The 25438-nt window shown below is 35.4% G+C and overlaps 3 protein-coding genes across 3 annotated transcripts; 2 read left to right on the top strand and 1 right to left on the bottom strand.

Moving 5' to 3' along the window:
* Nucleotides 1–752: 752 nt before the first annotated feature.
* On the bottom strand, nucleotides 753–2144 carry LOC114925320 (protein ALP1-like). Its single transcript, XM_029292888.1, has 3 exons — nucleotides 1626–2144; nucleotides 1318–1543; nucleotides 753–1225 (listed from the first exon to the last, which is right to left on the bottom strand). The coding sequence occupies exons 1-3, from the start codon at nucleotides 2142–2144 to the stop codon at nucleotides 753–755; spliced, it is 1218 nt and encodes a 405-aa protein (XP_029148721.1).
* A 6475-nt stretch (nucleotides 2145–8619) lies between these two features.
* Nucleotides 8620–12313, top strand: LOC112748859 (BTB/POZ domain-containing protein At3g50780). The gene is made up of 2 exons (XM_025797104.3): nucleotides 8620–10320; nucleotides 11210–12313. The coding sequence occupies exons 1-2, from the start codon at nucleotides 9649–9651 to the stop codon at nucleotides 12158–12160; spliced, it is 1623 nt and encodes a 540-aa protein (XP_025652889.1). The 5' UTR covers nucleotides 8620–9648; the 3' UTR covers nucleotides 12161–12313.
* A 4562-nt stretch (nucleotides 12314–16875) lies between these two features.
* Nucleotides 16876–23890, top strand: LOC140179094 (uncharacterized). Its single transcript, XM_072217706.1, has 6 exons — nucleotides 16876–16961; nucleotides 17077–17085; nucleotides 18793–19745; nucleotides 19835–21048; nucleotides 22039–22919; nucleotides 23437–23890. Exons 1-6 carry the CDS (start codon nucleotides 16876–16878, stop codon nucleotides 23888–23890), a joined length of 3597 nt encoding a protein of 1198 aa, XP_072073807.1.
* Nucleotides 23891–25438: the final 1548 nt, after the last annotated feature.

The raw sequence follows: 25438 nt of genomic DNA on the forward strand, positions 1-25438 counted from the left end.
AGATCTTGCAAGAGGAGTGATTAAAAACGAAAAACATACCTTTCCCCAAGCTTCCAATACTTGCTTGCTATCGACTTCAACACACATTTTTTCCGAATTCCATCCAAAGCCGCTACAACCCAACATCTCAGCCACATACATATATTTTTCTTTTAGTCGCTTGTGTTTATTTCTGATGTGCTTCACAGTGAGGCCACATCCAGGAAACTTCTCATTCATCTTATCTGCCAGCTTTTGAAATGCTCCGGGTTTAAATTGACCGGCATCTGCCCTCTTGCCTTCAACAACCAATTCCTCCATGAAGACCACAAATTGTTCAATTTCCTGTTCAGTCCACTGACGTGGTATGGAAGCCATTGATGCTGGATAATGTAGTTGCACAATAAAGGAAAAAGAGCACCAGACCAACGGAATTACTATCAGAACTATAAATGAGTTACAGCAGAATCTTTATCAGCATTGCAACAGACTTACAATAACAGCAACTACACAATAAATATCAAGTTACTAGCAGAATTTTAGCAAATCAATACTGGCTAGCAGATTTGTAACAGAGTAACACTACAATAAATTAACAATTGCAACAGAGTTTAAATAATCACTAGTAGAATATCAACATAATTCAACAATTTCAACCAAATTAGAACACAACTAATTAAACCTATTATGCAAATACATTACGCCTTAAAAAAACTCAAATAATTTCAAGAGAAACAAAGCAGATATGATAAAACTAAGAAAAATTTGAAACTCTACGCTCCATGTTCTCCTCTCCATATTTCCCACATCTCAGTTGCTAAGTCCTCACGCCATTGAGTCCACTCATGACTACTTTCCACAACATCAATTACGTCGGCTTCATCAACAACAGTGTCATCTCCAACGGGTATATGCTCTGGTAAAAGAGTTGCATCTTCTTCGGGATCAACATCCATGTTCATACGAATAAAATTTTGTAACAAACAACACGCAATAATAATGTGGCTTTGGATTCTAATTGGATAGAATGAGGGGCTTCGTAGAATTGCCCATCTCTTCTTAAGCAGCCCAAAGCACCGCTCAATCACATTCCTAGCTGATGAATGCTTCTTATTAAATAACTCTAGATGATTTCGTGGTGCACGGTGACCTTGAGCCCACTCATTGATATGATACCGGACATTTCTATAAGGAGATAAAAATCCTCTACCATTGGTATAGCCAGCGTCCACTAAATAATAAGACCCTAAAATGGAAGGATGGAAAAATTATAAGGGGTATATCGTAATTCTTTAATAGATAGCTAATGCACTTATGAAGAGATTAATTTAAACATACCAACAGGTATTTTCAAGCCATTACGTCGAGTAATGGCATCTCTAAGTACCCTTGAATCAGATGCCGATCCTTCCCAACCGCTAAGGACATAGACGAAATTCATGTTCCGATTGCAAACCCCTAAGACGTTGGTGGATATTCTAGATTTCCTTGTCCGATACCTAGATTTATCACTCTTGGGGACTGTGACATCTATGTAAGTTCCATCTAATGCTCCTAGACAACCCTATCAAATGGACAAAACAAAATAGTTATTACATACAAATAAAGTTGACCAAGACAAATTTAAAGTTTATGCAACACCTTACCTTAAACCATTTCCATCTGGGATCTATAGAATCCTCTGGTACAGGGTCTGCCTTTGCAAATAACACACTTTGGACACGCAAAACTGAACCTAACACCTTATGAAAATACCTAGATACAGTTTCACCAGACCTATAAAACCTAACTTGTACACTGCGATTTTTGGTATGATGAGCTAATATAATCAAGAAAGTTGCTACTTGCTCCCCTATGCCAACATGACCATCATCATCTAACCCACCTTGAACTTGTAGCAATTCACACAAATTAGCAAATGCATTCAAACTCATTCTTAACTCCCATATGCAATTTCTATCGCCACCCGCCCCAATGATGCTATCTAATGCATCTCGCCTTAATGGCAATGTGTTCACTCTTCGCCCAATTGAAGAATGGCCCCTCCTTTTATTCCTAATATACATATACAAAGTAACTAAAAGAAACAACATCATCGTGTCAGATTGCGTTCTCATGATCCAGTAATATCCAACACATAGCTTAATTTGTTCAGAACGATCCATCATCACTTCCTAAGAAACAATAAAAAATAAATGCATAAAAATAAAATAAATTCTAAAACCCAGTTTGACAACACTCAAGAGTAAACTTTTCTTTATGATTTTAACTAAACTACAAGTAGAGAAAACACCCATTACATAATCACTTACTCATATTAGCAAGCTAACAGTTTTTGATACATAAATGGATAACTCTTAATTTACAGTTGCTAATTTTCTCTGGACTATAAATCGGAAATAAAATTCAAGGTAAAAATATACTAATAAATATCAAAACTAAGCAATCAATCAGCGGGCTCAGATTCCATGAACAAAACAACAAATAAATTATTGGGATCTAATTAAATAATAAGTCATCAAGTGGAGATACACAATGCTCCGTTATGATAACAAGTATACAATTGGGACTAAGTACAAGAAGCTCTCACATGGACTCAAATTCATAATTTTGAAACATCAAACTGATTCAAATTGAACCATAATACTATGACATAATACTCCAACCAAACTCCATTAAAAATACATATCCAAAACAGAAGATTACCCAACACATAAGTGTTCAAAAAAAAATTGGATATCCAATACAGCAACATACAAATACAACATACAAACAAACAAGAAGATTACGATTATTTCAAACCTTGAGCTGAGCTTTCTAGCACAGATAAAGGAGAAAGCTTGTGATAGAACAATAAAAAGTTTCAGCACATCGAACAACACACACAAGTGAAGAAGATTTACAAAGCTGCAAAAGCAAGAAAACAGAGGAGAAGAGATTAGAACTAGTTAGGGTTTATGAAAAGGAGAAGGAGATTTTCATAGAATAACAACAAGTTTCACAAAATCGACCAACGCATACATACAATGGAGAATCCACGATGCTTCAGAAAACAAATGACAAGGGCTGAGAACTTATTAAGGTTTGTAAATAGAGAAGGAGATATTTGGAATTTTAAAAAATTGATGAGGATAAAATGGTCCAAAAATAAAATTTTAGATCTGTGTCCAAGGTTTTTGTTCTGTGTCTCACCATTTTATTGAGACACTAAAAACATGTATACTGTGTATGCTTATGGGTATGTGTGTATCTCCAATTTTTGTGTCTCACTAACCAAACACCAGACACGTTCTCCCGTGTCTATGTCTTGCCCAGATAGACACACTAACCAAACGCAGTGTTAAGTCACACAAAAAAAACTCAAGTTACATTTGAAACTTATTTAAAACAATGAAACAAAGGAAAAAATTGCATAAACTGCTGGAAGAAAGTGCAGACAGAACTGTCGGAAAGGAGTACAGATGAAACTGTCGCAAAGAAGTACAGACGAAATTGTCGCAAAGAAAGTGCAAACGAAACTGCCGCAAAAAAAAGCGCAGACGAAACTAACGCAAGAAAAACGCAGACAAAGCTACTGCAAGAGTGGTGAACTGCCAAAAAACTACAGAAAAGATGGCAATCTGTCAGAAAGATGGCGAGCAACCCGAAAACTACCGAAAAAGTGGCAAACTATGAAAAGATGGTAAAATGTTGGAGGATAACGAACCGCCGAAAAGTGACGAAAAATATATGGTTTCTCCATGATAATAGGTAAGAAATGGATGATAGTGGTATTTGATTCATTAGACTGAAAAAGATACAAGATGGGATGATAGACTAATTGGTAAGGTAAAAAACTTCATAAGAGTGATCAAAGACAAAGAAAAATGGCATAAAAGAAAAGTATAAAAAATACAGTAATTTCATCCAAAGAAAAATAATCATATGTGTATTCAAATTATATAAAATGATGTAATATAAAAGGATATTAATATGTGCTAAGAGAATTAAAATAATAAATACGTAATACATATAATAAGTATTCAAATATACTAAATAATTTTAATCAATATTAATTGATCACAATATATTCTATCGATCAATGATCATACAAAAGTCGACGTAATTGTTCAAATTTTTGAGTTGATTGACAGACATACTAATCAAGTAGCTGATTGGTTAGCTAAACATGGTGTGTTGATGGTGTCTGGCTCAGGATTCGGTGGTCCAGGAACCTTTGGACCACTTAGTGGTCCAAGTAGAAAATATGTTTTTGGAGTTTTTTTATCAATTGCTACGTAGTCTTTGAACTAATTTTAATTACAAATCAACCCCATATATTTTATTTAATTATAAAAATAATTTTTTATTTTATAAATTATTATTTTATCAATTATCAATTATATTTATTAACAATCAAATACAAAAATAACAACCAATTATATCCTCCATTCATCCTAATAATTCCAATTGATTAAAAAATTAACTTTGATCTCGTTACGTTCGTCCATGGTTTCCAAATCGTGTTTCCTTGAAATTCAATCGATTGGTTTTTCAAAACAATCGATTGAATGATAACTCAATCGATTGGTTTACATTATATCACAAAACAATCGATTGAAAGTTGTAAGGTAGAATGGTAAAAAGCTTAAACCAATCGATTGTTTATACTTTCCAATCGAATGAATGCCTCAAAACAATCGATTGTTGTTGTTACTCAATTGATTGAATTCACGAAAACAACATGAACTTGCCAAATACAATCGATTGGAAAGTGATAGACATTGAAGTTTTAGCCAAATTCAATCGATTGGTAATGTAATCCAATCGATTGGAAGGTGATGACGTTGAATATTTTGCCAATTTCAATCGATTGGTAATGGAATATCCATCTACTCAATCAATTGGTAATGTTCTCATTTTTCAGAATTCTGTAGGATTTTGCACAATTTATTCTATTCTACTTTCATAAATCACAAATAAGTTGTACAAATCCTCATTAATCCAATTTTTTTTTTCAATCACCATGATCAGGATCTTATTATCTTCTTGCACCAATATCAATGTATTAACATAAGAACAATTTTTATCACTTAACTTAAATCATTGATCCTGTAGTTTGGTCTAGTTTGAACGAAGGAAATGTATTTCTACTAGTATTAATTAAATCCGTGATACTACATGACGAAATTATTTTGGTAACCAAGTTTAACCAAGTTGGTTCAATAGCTTATTAGTATAATAAAAAACAATTGATTGAGTAGATGGGTACCATTACCAATCGATTGAAATTGGCAAAACATTCAACTTCATCACCTTCCAATCGATTGGATTACATTACCAATCGATTGAATTTGGCTAAAACTTCAATGTCATCACTTTCCAATCGATTGTATTTGGCAAATCCATGTTATTTTCGTGAATTCAATCGATTGAGTAACAACCACAATCGATTGTTTTGAGGCATTCATTCGATTGGAAAGTATAAACAATCGATTGGTTTAAGCTTTTTACCATTCTACCTTACAACTTTCAATCGATTGTTTTGTGATATAGTGTAAACCAATCGATTGAATTTCAAGGAAACACGATTTGAAAGCCATGGACGAACGTAACGAGATCAAAGTTAATTTTTTAATCAATTGGAATTATTAGGATGAATGGAGGATATAATTGGTTGTTATTTTTGTATTTGATTGTTAATAAATATAATAGATAATTGATAAAATAATAATTTATAAAATAAAAAATTATTTTTATAATTAAATAAAATATATGGGGTTGATTTGTAATTAAAATTAGTTCAAAGACTACGTAGTAATTAATAAAAAAACTCCAAAAATATATTTTTTTACTTGGACCACTAAGTGGTCCAAAGGTTCCTGGACCACCGAATCCTGTGCCATGGTGTCTACCGAAATAATTTGCATGAAACCTCCAAACTCTTTGCAGAGGATTTTATATCACAACCTCTCTTAAGAATCTTTATTCTCGTATCTTTTTAGTTTCTTGTTCAACCAAAAAAAAAGCCTTAACCATAAGAATTTATTAGCAAGACTAAAGTGATGAGTTTCTATTTTCTAATAAACTTCTTAAGTTGGCAACAAATTTTAAAGTTGTTCCATACCTCAATCATTTTTAACATGGAGATCTCAATTAGTCGTCCCTTTTCTCCATCTCTTTATCAAAATTAATTGTAGGACATACAAGGGAGGGAAAAGATGATGAAACGCATGGCTCTTCTTCCTGTCATTGGATCCCATAATGGTAAAAATTAATTAATATAAAGGTTTAATTACTCTGATAGTCCCTATAGTTTTGCAAAATTTTCAATTAGATTTCTATATTTTTTTTCTTTTAATTGAGTCCTTGTACAATTTTTTTTTAATTGGGTTCCTACACTTTTTTTTTTCTTTTATTTAGGTCCCTGTACTAATTCTTTCTTTTTAATTGGGGCCCTATAAAATTAAGTCAATTACTACTAAGAGGGACTTAATTGAAAAAAAAATTGGTGCAGGGACCCAATTAAAAAAAAAATATAAGAACCTAATTGAAAATTTCACGAAACTATAGGACCAACAAAATAAATAAACCTACACACTACAAACTTAATAAAATGTGTCGAGTGGAAAATCCCATAACAAATTCTTCCTAAAGTTTATTGAATGACAATATAGAATTGAAGTAAATCAAGTTTAAACTTTTACTACTAATTTAATAATTATTTAATTAAGAATTTAATAAAATCAAATCAATTAGTAAAATGCCAAGGTGAATTTTATAATATCTATTATTTGATATTTAATTTTTATAATAAATTTTAAATATTTAAAAAATATTTATTTTTATATTTTTAAAATTAAATATTAATTATTTATTTTTTTAATAAGTTAAACACTATTTTTTAAACACTGATAACAATGGCAAAATGAACCTCTAGAAATTAGAAGATACTCCGTGGTTGAGAGATATTAATTCGGGGATGGTTACCAACCACTTATTAAGTGGCAGACGGCTCAGCAAACTCACTAAACAAAGATTATTATTTTTTGGCATGTGCTCCATGTATTCATGCATGATATTCATATTGATATTGATATTAAATAATGATACTATGTTTTTTTCTTTTATACTCTTTCTCCAATCTATGAATAATGCTTCTTCAAGTCTATTAAGTTTTGACCGATAATTAATTTGAGTTGATTCATTATCATCATGATTTCATGAAAATAAAGTTTTTAGTTTTATTATTTGTATTTTATTTTCACAATTTTAATGGAATACTCTTATTTTTTTAAAAGAACATAACGAACTACTTCAATCAATCATCAATGGAAATAATTGCTACAAGTTTGTACCAACCTATAGCTTTCTGTCGGTATCAATTTCATGAACAAAAATGAAAATATCAATCCAATGGTCCATGCCAAATCTTTGTATTAGGCTATGTATGTGATCCTCTTTTCATATAGAATAAGTAGTGAAAGTAAAATGATGATTATAATGGTGACCAAAGTTTATTAAAAAAAAAAAACAGATGTTTCATAAAGATGCAAATTTAACTTTGTCTCTCAATATGAGGTCACAGCACTTTGATTAATATTTAAGTCGCAAGAAACTTAGATGTATGCTCAAATTCTATATAATAAAATAACAGATATTAAATTTGTCTGAATTTTTGTATATGGAAAATTTTGTTGTGCCTTAAAATTTTTTGCTCAAATTATCTAAACATAGAGATAGAAAAAAAAAAAAGTAAAATCCATCCTTTATTTTTTAATTTTATGTCTAAAATTTAAACATGATAGAAAGAACCTTTGCATATATATAAAACAGTAAAAAGATTAGACGTTTGGAGTGTTTATGTCTAGGTAAAGTAATGTCCATGATTATTTATTTATTTGTATGAACATGGAACTTGTAATGTACGCAAACAACAAAAAGGGTAAAATACATAGGAGCAAAATATGTGTCTGTCTCTTAAAGATTCACATCTCATTCCCTTCCAATCGGAGGTTTCAACTCAGGACCATCCATCATTTTCACTTTCATGTTCATAATTTTCATGTATATAGATATGCCACTTTCAACGATAAATAAATACAAACTACTAAATCAGCCAAAAAAAAAAAAAAGAAGAAAATTGCTCGATCCCTTTCTGATATGCACCTATCACCTATGTATACCAAGATTCTCTGTTCAACCTCAAAAGGGCCCAATGGTAATTACACATGCAACATAGCAAAGCATACTTCAGGCTTACTCCATGTCCATTCTCCTACATCATAACTTTGGTCACTCCAACCTTGAAATTCCAACGACCCTTCCAAAAAGCAACAGGAACAGGTACACAGACAATAAAGGATCCCATAAATATATTCATAATTTAATATATCATAAACCAAATAAAAATAAACAATAAACAATATAATGGGGAGGCATGCTTAGCTTGCTGTCTGTTACATTGCTGAGTTGTGTATTATAGTGAACTTAAATACAAAAATAATAATTAATTTGAATTGATTGAATGCTCAAGTTATTTGTCTGTTTTTTTTATATATTTTATATAAATAATTAATTTTTATCAAATATAATCATTTTAAATTACTTGATAATTTTTCAATAGTCATACAAAAAGCACTTTTTTTTAATTTTAATTTTGGAACCAAGCAACACAAAAATTGTTGGACCCAAATCATCAAAAGAAATAATCTGCTAAAGTAGAAAAAACAGAGTCCCATGAGCTATTATGATGTAGTATTCCATTCCATTTCATCTCATTCATTGCATCTTTCTCTTTTTCTTTTTATTGGGTCTCGTGGTGTTGTTATCAACTTTACAAATTAAAATAGGGACTATATTTAGTTATTTACTACAAATTATACTCTTCATTATTTATTTATTATTATTAATATTATTATTCCACCCCCTGGACCCTGCAACTCTCTGCTCTGTTTCTCACTCTCTCTCAGTGGTTCCCTTGAGGATCAACAGCGTTGGCTCCTCTTCAATCTTTTTCTTTTTTTTGGCTCCTCATATCACACCAAACTCTTGAGTAAGGCTTCTGCTTTTCCTGTTTAATGGTGACCAGTGTTCACAGATACACAAAACAAAGCAAAAAAGTGTTTTTTTTTTTTTTTTTTTTCCTGTGTGCTGATCTGTAGCTAACTGTGAGGTCAGATATGGAACTTCTCATTTGTACTTTTGAAAATGTTCCAACCACTTTTTTTAAAAAAAAAATTATAAAAGATAAATAAAAAGAAGAAATTTCTAATTTCTGCTTATTCGTCCTCCCATTTTGCTTGGGTTTCAAATTCTATTTCCCATTTGAGAGTAAAGAAAAAAGAAAAAAAAAAGATTAAATCTTTTTCAGTTTTTCTCCCTTCACCATTGAACATTCCTCAGCTCCATGCCAATTTCTATGAAACTAGATTTGTTCTTCTGGGGAGAGTAAAGATCAGCTTCAAAGATTCCAGCTTTTCATTTTCCTTTCTCCCGTGTTTCATGAGGGAAAAGGCACGGTTTTAGTAATTCAAGAGAGCAAAAACAACTGAAGTTCCGCATAGAAAGGAGTGAAATTTGGCTGAGTTATTTCTCAGCTTGACTTGTTGCCAGTTGAAGCATCATTTTTTGAGTTTGAGTGTGATGCCGTTATATTGTTAGGTGTGAAAACCTTGTCACTTGTCAGATATGAGTGATGTTAGGCTTGGCAAGGTGGTGGAGCAGCAAGGTCAAGGTCAAACAAGGATTAAGAATGTTCCAATTGCTGTCACCCCAGAAGGGTTTTGGTGCTGCCCTTCCCCTGTTGTGTTCCAGAAAGGTCTCAAGGTTCAAACTCCTCTCAACAACAAACCAAAACCCTCTTCACCACCACTACTTTCAAAGAACACTGCTCACAAGATACCAGCTTCAGTTACAGAGAGGAGAGCAGTGCCTGCTGCACCACCACCATCAAGATTGGTGGTCGCTTCAGATGTTCAAAAATGCAGTGATGACCCCGAAAGGCCTCCAGCTGCAGCATCTGTGGCTACTACAGAGAGACCTCAAAGGAACAAGGTTGAGACTTTGCCCAAGAAGGTTGCTATTGAGTTTGGTGAAGCTGGATCCTGTGATATGAAGGTGGTTTTGTTGGGGAAGCAAGGGTTTTGTGTCAAGTTGAGTGTGCATAGGGATGTATTGAGGGAGAAGAGTAGTTTCTTTGCTGAGAAATTCTCTGAGTTAGGTGGAATTTCATCATGTCTCCAAATTGAAGATTGTGAAGATGTTGAAATATATGTTGAAACTGTTGGCCTTATGTACTGCAAAGAAATGAAGCAGAGGCTTATGAAGCAGAATGTTTCTCGCATTCTTCGAATACTCAAGGTAATCTTGCTTAATTTTCTGCTTATTTTCTATTTTGAGTTTTTGAATTCTAAGGATTGATTGCTTATACTCTTTTGATCTTACTGGTATTGTAAATTTTCAGATTATCTTTCATGGTTCCTTTTTGTTTGTTAGCATAGAACAACTATATTTCCTTGTGAGGCATTTATTTGTATCTCCACTGATATTAGGAGGTTCATCATTTATTAGTTTCCTTTCTTTTTTGGGTGCTCTAATAGCTTCCTTATTTAAAGCCGCTACCAATTGCAGCTTTATTGTCATGGAATAGATACAAGTGTGTATAAGCTCAATAAGCATCAATATTCAGTACTACTTTGTGATAATCTAAACTAGCATGCAAATGTTTCTGAGAGACACTTGATTCTCTTTGAACACATTTCTCCATCCTAATACTAAAGGTGGAAGTGTTTTATACAAAGGGAATTCCATGGATTGTGCTATTTGTGATGCAAATTCACATACTGACTTGCTGTTGATGGCAAATCAAGAATTGTGGAAAATGTGAACTGTAGGGAATAGGGATGATGATGGGTAATTCTTCTGTCAATTAGGGGTCAGTTTAGTGAAATCCTTAAGCCTCATCCATAACTTTCTGCTATATTGTGTTCATTTCAAATCTTTGTCCTACTTAATCGTTTGTTAGGAATGAACTATTGCTTGATGACACCAACTCAAATCAAGCTATTTGACATTGCTGTAGGATTTGTTTGATATGTATATATCATTTCCATACAGATAAATGTTAAAGAACATAACTTATTTGATTGCAATTCAATTATATCAATATTCTTAGTTTTTATTTTTAAGCATTACTTGATTCTTTTTGCCGAAAGATCTTCAATAAAACTGAAGGAAACTATTTCTGCAGGTTGCAGAATCGCTTGGCTTCAGTTCGTGTATCCAGTCATGTTTAGATCACTTGGAGGCAGTCCCTTGGGTTGGAGAAGAAGAAGAAGAAAAGGTGGTGTCAACCGTACTGCGACTCAAAGGAGAAGGAATCGGGGTCAACCCTGTGCTAAAACGTGTTTCTCCTGAAATTTCTAATGCACAGAAGGATACTCTATCCCACATACTTGAACTTGTTCTCAAAAGCAATGAGGAGAGAGGTCGCCGAGAGATGAAATCCATAGTTCTAAAGCTCCTTAGGGAGAATAACAGTCTTCCAGGCTCCACTGGTTCAGCTGACATATGCAATGATATGATTTATAGATCATGCAGAAGCTGCTTGGATTCATTATTGTCACTGTTCAAGCAGGCTGCAGAAGCAGACGTTCCGGACACACCTAGCATTAGCAGAGAATCCATACTAAAACAAATAGCCCTTGAAGCCGATAACCTTTCATGGCTGCTTGAGATTTTAGTTGACAAACAAGCTGCTGATGAGTTTGCGCTGATGTGGGCGAATCAGGAGGAACTGGCTACCCTACATGGAAAACTCCCCATCGTAGCACGCTATCACATCAGCTGCATTTCGGGAAGACTGTATGTCGGCATTGGAAGAGGGGAGTTGTTGCCATCAAAGAACACACGCTTGTCACTGTTGCAGACATGGTTGCAGCCTCTGATCAATGACTACAACTGGTTACAGCACGGATGCAGGTCGTTTGACAGGAAACTTGTGGAGGAAGGAATCGGGAGGACTATACTAACCTTGCCACTGGAGGATCAGCAGAGTATTCTGCTTTCTTGGGTCGGGAGTTTCTTGAAAACGGGAGATGGATGTCCCAACCTTCAGAGAGCTTTTGAGGTGTGGTGGCGAAGAACCTTTGTTAGACCTTACATGGACGGCCAAGGGAATGATGCAATGCAAGATAGTTGAGAGTGTTGTCAAAGAAGCCTGTCATGTGTTAATGGATATGTTAAAGTGGTTTTGGAACTTTACTCTTACTTTCTTTCTTTCTTTCTTTCTTTCTTTCTTTCTTTTTAAATTTGATGAATTGAAAGAATGATAAAAATATGTTGATTTCAGAAATGGAGTTTACTAACAAGTACTAAGACTTATATATATACTAGTATTTTTACCACTAATAATTACGGGAATATAAATTTTTTAAAATTACGGTCTATTTTGTTCTGACAGTATAGATTATGCATGACACAAAAGGTTTATAAAATCAAACTACTTTTACAAAAGAAAGTCGCAGGTTAACAAATGTCTCTAACTAAGAAGACCAATGTATTTGTACATAAAAAATTAAATAATAAGAATTTTAGTTATTATTTTTATATGAAAAAGTATAATTTTTTATTAATAATTAATTTTAACATTCGTTGTCTAAAATTTAAAATAATTTAACATGTATACTTTTATATTTAATTAGATGTTAACTGTTAAGTCTGTTATACAAATAGAAATAATTAATTTTTATACTTGTTATTTAAAAATAATATTTTTTTTCTATGTATATAAAAATATAATTAGGGGCAATTTACCCAAATAAATAAATTGGATGAAAGCTTTACTCAAATACACAAAACAAAAATCCCTTACGTACATGTGCATTTTCACATTTTTATGTAAACCGTGGGAAAAGCTACCACGGTTTCTGATTTTAACATAAACCGTGGCAAGCTACCACGGATTATGGTATTTGTGGTTTGTGTGTAAATCGTGGCAAGCTCCAACGGTTTACGAAGAGAGAAAGCTAAGCATAAACCGTGGCAAGCTTCCACGGTTTATGAAGGAGGAATTTTTATCATAAACCATTTATTTTTAGATGTTTGATTGCATCAATGTGGTATCATTTAGACTGCGCATGATAATTGTGACAGAATACATGTATATAATAGAAGCTCAAACCGCTTAAACTATCAAATACATAGCAGATAATATATTAGACAATTCTCAAACCTTTTTAACTATCATTTCCTGTTACTTCATTATTGTGTCATATCATGCACCCAACAAAACTAATCTAATGTAATCTAAACTTCACTCTCAAATCTCAATACTCACTGCTCAACACACAATAGTAAAACAATTTTGTTAACACATTCATTGTATTTTTTTTAAGTTTTGGATTATAAAATTAAAGTATCAATTATATGTATAAAATATATATTAAAAATAAATAAAATAATATCTATTTATACAAAAATATATAATAATTGATTATATATATATATATATATAAAGTTTTTTTTTTTTGAAAAAATACAATATCAAATTTTTGAAATGTTAGACAATAAGTACAATAACTTTTAAAGAAATTTTTTGGCTTTTTAGGAGAAAAAAATATTCTTCTTAAATTAACATTAGATCTCTGACAAGTACTCTTGAAACCTCATTAGATCTAATATTAATTTAAGAATATTTTTTTCTCCTAAAAAGCCAAAAAAATTTCTTAAAAGTTATTGTACTCGTTGTCTAACATTTCAAAAATTTGATATTGTATTTTTTCAAAAAAAAAAATTATATATATATAATCAATTATTATATATTTTTGTATAAATATATATTATTTTATTTATTTTTAATATATATTTTACATTTTAATATATATTTTATACATATAATTGATACTTTAATTTTATAATTCAAAACTTAAAAAAAATACGATGAATGTTTTAACAAAATTGTTTTACTATTGTGTGTTGAGCAGTGAGTATTGAGATTTGAGAGTGAATATTAGATTACATTAGATTAGTTTTGTTGGGTGCATGACATGACACAATAATGAAGTAACAGGAAATGATAGTTAAAAAGGTTTGAGAATTGTCTAATATATTATCTGCTATGTATTTGATAGTTTAAGCGGTTTGAGCTTCTATTATATACATGTATTCTGTCACAATTATCATGCGCAGTCTACATGATACCACATTGATGCAATCAAACATCTAAAAATAAATGGTTTGTGATAAAAATTCCTTCTTCATAAACCGTGGGAGCTTGCTACGGTTTATGCTTAGCTTTTTCTCTTCGTCAACCGATGGAGCTTGCCACGGTTTACACACAAACCACAAACACCATAATCCGTGGTAGCTTGCCACAGTTTATGTTAAAATCAGAAACCGTGGTAGCTTCCCACTGTTTACATAGAAGTGTGAAAATGCACATGTACGTAAGGAATTTCTGTTTTGTGTATTTGAGTAAAGCTTTCACCCAATTTATTTATTTAGGTAAATTGCCCTATAATTAGATATTAGTATAAAAAATTATACTGATATTTATAAAATTAACTCAAAATTAATTTTTTTAAAATAATTGAATCTTGATTCTAACTTTTAATTATAACATTAGTCTTCTCTCCAAATTATATGTAATAAAATTTGAAAGAAGAGAAATGAAAATATAGATTAGAAAGATAAGCGGTGAAAAATTAAAACTAAATAAAAAACTATGTATATAATAACAATAATAATATTATCTTTTATTTAAATTATATTATTTTGTTAATTTTATTTTTTGTAGAAGAGAAAGATAGAAAAAATAGAGAATAAGAGAAAAGAGAGAAAAAGATAAAGATGAAGAATGAGAGTGAGAGTGAGAGTGAGAGTGAGAGTTTGTTAATTTTGGAAAAAAAATTATTTTAATTGTAAAAAAATATCAGATGATAAAAATAGTAGAGAGAAATAGAAAAATGGAGAGAGGTAGATGAGAGAATTTAGGAAAGGAGTTTATTAATTTTGAAAAAAATATTTTCTTTCAATTTTAATGGCATGTGACACATTTGATTATTAAATTAGATAGTAATATATGATACATAATATAGGTATATTTTAATTTTAATTTTAATACAATTAAAGAATGTCATGTTGTACATTTTGATTGTCAAATTAGTAATTAATCATTGATATTGATAATGATATATAAAATAGATAAAGTGGTTAAAGAAATGAGAGAAATAAAGAAAGGAAGAGCGAGGAGGAGAGAACTCTTTAATTTTGGAGGGAAATATTTGATTTCAATTGCAATGAGGGAGTGACATGTGACACATTTTGGTTGTAAAATTAGTAAGGAGGAAGAAAGAATTCTTTAATTTTGGAAGAAAATATTTAATTTCAATTACAATGAGAGAGTAATATGTGACACATTTTGGTTGTAAAATTAGTAAAGAGGAAAGGAGAATTTCTTAATTTTGGAGGAAAAGATTTGATTTCAATTATAATAAAAAAATGACATGTGGCACATTTTAATTGTAAAATTAGAGATATAATATATGATAGATGATAGATTTGCAATTGGAATAAAAAATCGAGAAGGTATTTACAGTTAGAATAAAAAGGCGAGAAATATTTTTAATTTAGATACACTAAGAAGATGCCATGTGGCAATTTTTAGCTTCAAAATTAGATATAGATAATAGAATAATAGATATAGGAATCATATTACAGGGGAGAGTGTTTTTCAACCAAGAGTGAAAATTGTCCTTTTTACAATAGAATATATATATATATATATATATATATATATATATATATATATATATGATAGATGATATAATATAAAACCGAGATATAATATATGATAGATAAATGATAGATGATAGATTTGCAATTGGAATAAAAAATCGAGAAGGTATTTACAGTCGAAATAAAAAGGCGAGATTTATAGGAGTAAACTATCATTTCTACCCATGAAATTTCAGAATGCTGATAAATCTACACACGAATAAGCAAAACTACTATTTTTACCCATGAAAGATGGACTTTTGCTAACAAAACTACACAAATCTTAAAAAATTATTTGAAATCCCCAAAATACCCTCTAATATAACCTAACTCTAACTTCTCTTTTTACTTCACAGTACCATTCTCACCTAAATCTTCTCTCACCGCCACTTTCATCCCCAACCACCACCACCACCACTAACGTTATCACCATCAAAACCATCCATTTCTCCTTTTATGCTGCCCTATACACCAGCAAACTCAACGACATTTCTCGCCGTTCATTTTCACGCTGCGACGATGCCATTTGCTGCTTCGAATTCGAAGAAGATGATTATGTTCGAACCTTGCCTCTTTGCTCACAAACTTTCCATGTTGATTGCATCGATGCTTGGCTTCGTTCCCACACAAGCTACCCTCTCTGCCGCGCTGGGGTTCTCTCTGCCGCTTTGCTGTTTGCTCCCATGTTCGCCGCCAGGATCTGACCAAGTCTTGACGCCGACGAATATGGCTCGAAATCAGCAGGGGAAGTAAGGGATTGGACCCCAGTTGCAAGGAGAAGAATTCGATTCGGTCGAAGGGGAGTGGAGTACGGTAGATTTCGATAGATTTTCATAGGAACGGGAAAACCTAGAATGAATGAAAAGAGAACTGTGAGGTTGAGGATGAGGCACTTGAAGTCGGGTTTGGTTGTTCGTACGATTTTAGGGTTGGGAATAGATTTCTGCATCTGAGATTGCAGAATTTCTTCTTCTGCAGGATCTGGGTTTAATGAAAAATTGGATATCTCCACCATTGTTACACCAATTGAGGCTGTGAATTCTAACTCTGGTCTCTGGATTTTGTGTATTCAAACTCTGGCATGTGCTTAAGTTGGCTGAACTGGGTGTTTCATGATGGGGTGAAGTTTTGAGCTTATAGATGAAGGTTGGGAACCTGTCCGGGAGTAGTAGAGGTGGTGATGGCGGTGGTGGTGACGACGGTAATGATGGTGAAGAAGAGTTTGAGTAGTGGTGGGATTTGAGATTAGAAAAGTGGTGGTGAAGATAAGGGTAATTTAGGAATTTTAGGTGATTTGTTACTGTTTGGATAATTTTGTTATGTGGAATCCATATTTCATAGGTACAAATGGTAATTTCCTTCTTTTATGAGTAAATATGTCAGCGTTTTCAACTTTCGTGAGTACAAATGGTAGTTTATTCTAAAGCTATCGTGCGCAATTTACATTTTCCCAAAAAATTAGGTATAATCTTTGCTCTTTGTTGAACTTTACTCTTAATCAAGGATATTTTCCACGGATGTATATGTGTAGCTACTGCACTAATTGACTCCTATAAAAATTACAAATGAGTCATTGAAGTGTAACTATAAGCTATTCAAGGTGATGGAGTGGGAATTTTAGTGGTTTCATATAATATTTTCTCACTCAGCTAAATTGTAAACCAAGGAGATTAATACTCAAGGACAAGAACTAGGACGTATGGCAATCTAAAAGTGTGAAACACCATATTCCTTATACTATTCACTCTCCTTTCATGTTTTGTCTTTTAACAATAGGTAGTGAGTTATCAATGTTTTGTGCTATAGCTAGAATCTGTTTTATCGTTAAACTTATTTTATGCTTCTTTTCTTTAATTTTGTTTTGGTAATTCTTAGTTTAATAATACGAAGAAAAAAAATTACAAATATAAAATTCAGAGTTTTTTTTAATATTTAATAAATTAAGTTAATAATTAATTTGTTATTTTTTATTAAAAAATTTGATTGATTTTGCATTACTCATTAAATTTGAAGAGATATAAACGCATCTACCAAACTAAAATTTAAATTTTTTTTTATAAATCTATCTTTCGTTTATCTATTTATTTATTTATTCCATCATTATTCTATAACTACCACTACATACTGTTATTATAATTGTTATTATATTTGTTGTTGTTGTTATTATTTGAAATTGTATCACATACATATTAAGTTATTTTGTGGAGATTATCATTATAACTAAAATGTTTTTATATATATTTCTTCGAACCGATGAAGAATGTTAGCATAGGACACTAAAATTGTCCGTAAAATTTAAAGGGTAAAGTATTAATTAAATTGGTTTTTTATGTTTGGGTGTAACGTTATTTTGTCCAACTTGGATGGGGATTAAATTCTCTTGGAAGTGACACATGACAGTTAACTTAACATCTTAGTCCGTTAACTTCTACGTAGGACATCCTGACCGGGTCAAACTGCCATGGAAACGTCTGTACGAACCGTAAATTCCTTTGGACCTGACGTGTACCACGCTATACTCGGAAATAAAGTCAAACTCAAAATCGAACTAAAATATCGACAACGGAGAAAAACTGCAACGGTAACCTCTGACTTAGTCAGCCTTTTCTCCCAATCATGGTTTATAATAACAGAATCCACTAATCAGAGTAGATCATGACTTCATATAACCGAAAGATACTGATAACAGCACCGACCATATACATCGGAACTAATTCACACCACTCACCTATAAAGGCTCAAAGAACACAACCCACAGGTCACAGTTTTTCACTCTAAGCTATCTCTTTTACTCTCTCTCACAAACTCATTCTTACTTGAGCGTCGGAGTGCTTTTTGCAGGTGCTCCCGCCATCGTGTTTCAGAGATATCTGAGGATTAGTCGCTGCGCCATCACTGGCCGACGTATAAGTCCGCTGAGGACGAATAACTCTCAAGGACCACCACACTCCTCGGTTCGCTCGGGACGGAACATTTGGCGCCCACTGTGGGGCCACGGTTACACTAACCCCACTTTTCTCCTTTTTTATTTGTTACCTCTTGAGAATCCTTTTGCAGGGTCCCACGACCTTCAGACATGGCCGACAACGGAGTCCACCAGCTCACACAGGCCGAACTTATAGCCCAGATGGCTGAACTTCAAGCAGAGGTCAAAAGACTCGCCGAGTTGTCAGCGCAGAACAACACCAACAAACGGGAAGAGGGCAATCCCAAGAGCTCAGCCCAAGGCGGCGCCGACCTATTAATCGCCGATCCCCCGAAGGAGAAACTAACTTTAGACAACCCATTCTCTGAGGAGATCACGAATTTTCAAATGCCAAAACATTTCACACTGCCTTCCTCACTTGAGCCGTATAAGGGGATTGGTGACCCCCGGACTCACATTAAGAAATTTCAGTCTATGATATTTTTTAACGGCTCTAATAACGAACCTGTGCTTTGCAGAGCTTTCCCGACTTACCTTGATGGAGCCGCTTTGATTTGGTTTTCGAAGCTACCTGCAGGATCAATTTCTTCTTTCGAAGAGTTGGCAAAGTCCTTCATCGATTACTTCGCTGCAGCACGAATATACGTCCACGGGTCGGATTACCTCGGCACCATCCGCCAAGGTCCCCAGGAAAGTTTGAGAGACTACCTGACCAGGTTTGCAGAAGCAACAATGGAGATACCCGACCTGGATCCCGCTGTCCAACTACACTCCCTTAAGGTCGGCCTCAGACCCGGAAAATTCAGAGAGACGATTGCAATCACCAAGCCAAAGACGTTAGAGGAGTTCCGGGAGAGGGCAGCAGGACAAATGGAAATTGAAGAACTACGTGAGGCCAATAAAACAGAAAGAAGACCTAAGAGAGAGGAGGACCGAACACCAAGGTCGGTTCATAACAAGGAGCTCGGCAAACCTTTCAAACTCACTCCAAAATTTGACAACTACACCAGATTCAACACAAGGAGGGAAAAGATAATCAAAGAAATACTCAACGCCAAGATCATAAAACCTCCTGCAAGAGCAGGTAGCTATCAAGACCAGAGATTCGTAGACAAAAAAAGCACTGTGCCTTCCACCAGAAATACGGACACACAACTGACGAGTGCATAATAGCCAAAGACCTCTTGGAAAGACTTGCTCGGCAAGGAGTACTAGATAAGTACATCGAAGGACGGAAACATAAAGAAGGTGATAGAGACAAGGAGGAACGCCAACAAGCCTCGGCTAACAAAGACACCAACAAATGGTCAAACAACACCCAACCCAAAGGGGTTATAAATTGCATATCCGGAGGATTTGCCGGGGGCGGCGAAACAACATCGGCAAGGAAACGCAGGTACCGAGCTATGCTAGTGATCGAAGGAACAGCACCACCAAGCAGCCAAGATACGCCCGACCTAGAAATTACTTTCAACAAGGCAGACATATGCTCAGCCGCCCCACACCTAGACGATCTAGTGGTAATCTCTATCCAAACAGGCAATTTATTGGTAAGAAAAGTCCTTTTGGACCCAGGTAGCAGCGCAGACGTTCTCTTTTATTCTACCTTTTTGAAAATGAATTTATCTGAAAAACTCATACAATCCTCATCCGGAGAACTGGTAGGATTCTCCGGAGAAAGGGTACCAATCAAAGGTTACATATGGTTAAAAATGACAATGGGTGATGATCCACTATCCAGAACTCTTGACATACAGTATCTAATAGTTGACTGCATCAGTCCTTACAATATTATTCTCGGGAGACCTGCTCTGAACATGTTCAGAGCAGTGATATCAACTTTTCATCTATGTGTTAAATTTCAGGCACAAGACGGCAAAATAGCAACAATTCACTCGGACCGCCAACAAGCTCGGCAGTGCTATAACTCTAGCCTAAAGAAGTCAGACACAATTCTGAAACAGCACGAAGTCAAAGCAGTACAAACTATGGAGGTTTTGTCCCTAGCCGAGCTCGATCCTCGAGGAGACACCCAAGAAAGACCCCAACCATCAGACGAACTCCAGAAAATCCAACTGACATCAAAACCGGAACAGGTAACATACATCGGCCAAGCGCTACAAGAACGAGAAAGGTCGGACCTCATAAAGTTATTACAAGCCAACGCTGACCTGTTCGCTTGGACCCCAGCGGACATGCCAGGAATAAGCCCGGATGTCATCTGTCACAAACTTGCCACTAACATGGCAAGCCGACCTATAGCTCAAAAGAAAAGAAATTTAGGAGCAGAAAAGTCAAAGGCAGCCCTGGAAGAAACCAGCAAACTTTTGCAGGCCAACTTCATCAGAGAAATCCGTTTCACCACGTGGCTCTCAAATGTGGTAATGGTAAGGAAAAACTCAGGTAAATGGCGCATGTGCGTCGACTTTACAGACTTAAACAAGGCATGCCCTAAAGATGCCTACCCCTTACCATGTATTGATAAGCTTGTAGACAACGCATCAGGTTTCAAAATCTTGAGCTTCATGGATGCATACTCCGGTTACAACCAAATACTCATGCATCCAGAAGCTCAAAGCAAGACGGCATTTATAACTGAACATGGAAATTTTTGTTATAGAGTAATGCCATTTGGTTTAAAGAATGCAGGTGCAACTTACCAACGCTTGATGGATAAAGTCTTCCATCGTCAAATAGGACGCAACATGGAAATCTATGTAGATGATATGGTCGCCAAGACCATCTAAGAAAGATCGCACTGTGATGACCTCAAGGAGATATTTGAACAGATCCGAGCCTATAATATGAGACTCAACCCAGAGAAATGTGCTTTTGGGGTACAGCGGGAGAAATTCCTCGGATTCATGCTCACATCGCGAGGAATTGAAGCAAATACAGAAAAATGTGAGGCAATACTCAACATGGCGAGCCCTAAAACAATAAAAGAGGTGCAATAATTGGCGGGAAGGGTAGCTGCGTTATCTCGGTTCGTACCCGCGGTATCAAGCCGATCATACCACTTCTTCCAAACAAAATCAAAAAATAAGAAATTCAACTGGACAGAAGAGGGCGAGAGAGCTTTTGCCGAGCTCAAAGCCATCCTATCAGCACCACCCGTGTTGCAAAGACCAGAAATCGGTAAACCTTTATATTTATATTTGTCTGTTTCAAATTATTCTATAAGTTCGGCCCTTGTCATCGAAACAGGGAAAACACAACAGCCGGTATACTTCGTCAGTAGAGTCATGCAACCAACAGAACAATGATATCCGAGGATAGAACAACTTGCCTTGGCACTGGTGATCACAGCAAGAAAACTAAGGCACTACTTCCAAAGCCACACAATAGTAGTGAGGACGAACCAACCATTAAGACAGATACTGACAAAACCAGAACTGGCCGGACGTCTCACCAAATGGTCCATTGAGCTTTCAGAATTTGACATCCAGTTCCAACTAAGGTCGGCCCTAAAAGCACAAATACTCGCCGATTTCATCTCAGAATTGACACCTGGCGAACACAACAAATCATGGGAACTGCACGTTGATGGGGCATCGAGCCGAGAAGGAAGTGGAGCAGGGGTAGTTCTCAAAGAAGGAGACCAAGTGATAGCTGAACAGTCCCTCCAATTCCACTTCCCAGCAAGCAACAACCAGGCCGAGTATGAGGCCCTAATCGCAGGACTCAAACTCGCCCTGAGCTTCCAGGTACAAAGCCTGACAGCACATTGTGACTCCCTCTTGGTGGTCCAACAGATCCGAGGAGAATTCCAGGTAAAAGATCCCTCGCTAGAGCAATACTGGCTCATGGCAAAGGATCTCATCTCAAAGTTCAATTTGTTCATTATACTGCATGTGAATAGAGGAAAAAATGTGAGAGCCGATGTATTATCCAAACTTGCCGCCACTAGGGCAGACACACAAACATCGGCCTTAATACAACTCATTAAAAAAAAACCAAGCATTGAACTGTTACATATGACAAATATTAACCACCTCCATGATTGGAGGGCACTTTTTATTGAATATATCAGTACAGTCGTCATACGCAGAGACGAGCTCAACCCACAACACTTCAGACGAAAGGCAAGTCTTTACACAAGCATAGCAGGAAAACTATATAGGCGAGGTTTCTCACAACCACTGCTAAAATATCTAAGCAAAGACGAAGCAAAGGAAGTAATGGACGAAATTCATGAGGGAGTCTGTGGAAACCACATTGGAGGACGGGTCCTCGCAGCTAAGATCGTCCGAACCGGGTATTACTGGCCAACCGTAAAAAGGGATTGCATAACGAAAGTCAAAGCATGTGATAACTGTCAGAAACACGCAACTATATCCACAAGGCCGGCCGAGCTACTGCATAGCATGGAGGTAAGCTGGCCATTCCATAGATGGGGGCTCGATATCCTCGGCCCATTTCCAATAGCGCCAGGCCAGGTAAAATTTCTTTTAGTAGCAATAGATTATTTTTCAAAATGGATAGAAGCACAACCGTTAGCGCGAAAAGGTACGATCATTCATATGGAAAAACATTATATGCCGATTTGGGATACCAAGGGAAATAGTATCTGATAATGGTAGGCAATTTACAGACAATAAGCTCAGCTCACTTCTAAAAAATTTTAACATAAAGCATCATTTTAGCTCGGTCGAACACCCACAAACTAATGGGCAGGCCGAAGCTGCTAACCGAGTTATATTGCAGGCAATAAAGAAAAAACTTAATAATGCAAAAGAAGAATGGGCGGAACTGATTCCAGAAACATTGTGAAGCTACAACACAACGGTACAAACCACCACGGGCGAAACACCTTTCAAACTCGTCTATGGGTCGGAAGCGCTAATCCCTATTGAGGTCGGCATCCCTACGTTGAGAACCGAGCTATACGATGAACAACACAACTTGCGTACAAGGAGTGCTGAGCTTGATATAACCGAGGAAACTAGGGAGCTAGCAGCAATCAAACAAAGAGCTATAAAACAACTAGCTGAGAGAAAACACAACAAAAAGGTTTCTCCGAGGACATTCGCAGAAGGTGACTTAGTGCTCAGACAAACAGAGGAGGCCAGACGGCCACCAACTCATGGAAAGCTCGCAGCTAATTGGGAAGGACCATTCCGAGTCATCAAGGTGCTCGGCATGGGGGCTTATCAACTCCAAACACTACAAGGCAATCCGATATCAGGAACCTGGAATGTCTCCTCTTTAAAGATGTACCGATCTTAATTTATATAAATAGCGAATGAAGGTACTCTTTTTTCCCCCTTAGAGCCTTTTTTTTCCCAAAGAAGGGTTTTTGGCCTAAGGTGGGTTTTAATGATGCCCGACGCACAATACACTTCATTATCAATATTCAAATTTAATCAAACATCTCATTATCAGTATTTTTCAAATACATATTCAATCATGACTAGTCCCAAACAATCTCTTACAAAATCCCATATCTGCTATTACAGTCACAAAAAGCAGGGTCCCAAAAACAAGAAATATCAACGTAAACCGACCTAAGCATGGTCGGCCCCAGCAAACAAAGTTCGAAATAACAAACCCATCATCCACAATTACATATGATCACTTTCAAAAAACAAAATAGGCAAGAACCAAAGCCAAACTAAGAGGGAGGGGGGCATTCTCATCATGCTCCTCCACAGTCCCATCTACAACTAATTTTCCATTAGCTACTATCTTCGTCATGTCAAGCAGATCAATGTCAAACTCAGGAGCCAGCAAAGAAATTTGGCTCACAGCACGTTCAAAACCATAAGAGAACATCTCCATACCGTTCTCCTCTAAATCATGAATACGAGCTGTGAGACCTCCTTTGGCAACATCATTCTCCATCACCTCAGCCTGCAGTAATCGAATCTGGTCCCTTAATCGAGTTACCTCTTCTTCAGACTCCTTCGCCTTTGCAACAGCACTAACAGCAGCGTCATCCTTCTCTTTTACTAACTTCTCCAAATCATCAATCTTGACCTTATACGACTCCTCCACAGCAACTATTTTATTCACCGCCTCCTGCTGCTCAGCACCAATAAGCTCGGTGGTGCGACCAACGCACATCAAACGAGAACCAAGGATCTGCAAAGACCTCCCCAAAATAAGAACAAGACTATGAAGAAAAGAATAGAAAAAAGAATCCTAAAGTACAACCTGAATGAATTTGCCAAGCCCCTCCATACCAATCCGGCGGGTCATAAGCATGTCCCCAGGGTACTGAGATGCCCTGTCGGAAAGCTCGGCAAAATTGAATTGCTCACTCCAAAGAGAATGAAAGTTTGACCTCGCAATGAAATCGTGAAGTTTCTTCTACCGATCAAAGACAGGCTCGCCACCACCAATAACCTCTTGATCACCCTCCGAAATAATCTCCAAAGATGCGTCATCCCTCTTTCTCTTGAATGAGGACGCCGGATGACCAACAGAGGAAAAAGCTTGCTCGCCACCATCCTTTTGTTCGACGGAGCCAACAATTTTCTCTTTTTTCTTGTTCAAAAAGGACTGTAACTTCAAGGGATCCAAGAGAGGAACTTGTCCACCTACAAGATGCCATCAATATCAGAAAAATTAAATAAACACTAATACAAATGGCAGGCAAACAAGACATTACCTATATAAGCTTTCAAACCCTCAACATCACCCGAATCATAAAAACGCAGAATGTCGGAAATAGACATACACTCCCCAGCAGCAACACTCTCAACCAAAAAATCCAACACAAACTCCTCCTCTTCACTCCTCTCGGAAGCCTCAAGAATCTGACTCGGCTCAGAG

Source organism: Arachis hypogaea, chromosome 15 (genome assembly GCF_003086295.3).
Source record: "Arachis hypogaea cultivar Tifrunner chromosome 15, arahy.Tifrunner.gnm2.J5K5, whole genome shotgun sequence".
Taxonomy (NCBI): Eukaryota; Viridiplantae; Streptophyta; class Magnoliopsida; order Fabales; family Fabaceae; genus Arachis; species Arachis hypogaea.

Coding starts and splice junctions, on each gene's coding strand:
- LOC112748859 (XM_025797104.3), top strand. CDS start 9,649: ATGAGTGATGTTAGGCTTGGCAAGGTGGTGGAGCAGCAAGGTCAAGGT. Junction 10,321..11,209: donor GCATTCTTCGAATACTCAAG/GTAATCTTGCTT, acceptor CTATTTCTGCAG/GTTGCAGAATCGCTTGGCTT.
- LOC140179094 (XM_072217706.1), top strand. CDS start 16,876: ATGAAGGTTGGGAACCTGTCCGGGAGTAGTAGAGGTGGTGATGGCGGT. Junction 21,049..22,038: donor GGCTCTCAAATGTGGTAATG/GTAAGGAAAAAC, acceptor CCATTAAGACAG/ATACTGACAAAACCAGAACT. Junction 22,920..23,436: donor GCTAAGATCGTCCGAACCGG/GTATTACTGGCC, acceptor AACATTGTGAAG/CTACAACACAACGGTACAAA.
- LOC114925320 (XM_029292888.1), bottom strand. CDS start 2,144: ATGGATCGTTCTGAACAAATTAAGCTATGTGTTGGATATTACTGGATC. Junction 1,544..1,625: donor CCAGATGGAAATGGTTTAAG/GTAAGGTGTTGC, acceptor TCCATTTGATAG/GGTTGTCTAGGAGCATTAGA. Junction 1,226..1,317: donor TGGCTTGAAAATACCTGTTG/GTATGTTTAAAT, acceptor CTTCCATTTTAG/GGTCTTATTATTTAGTGGAC.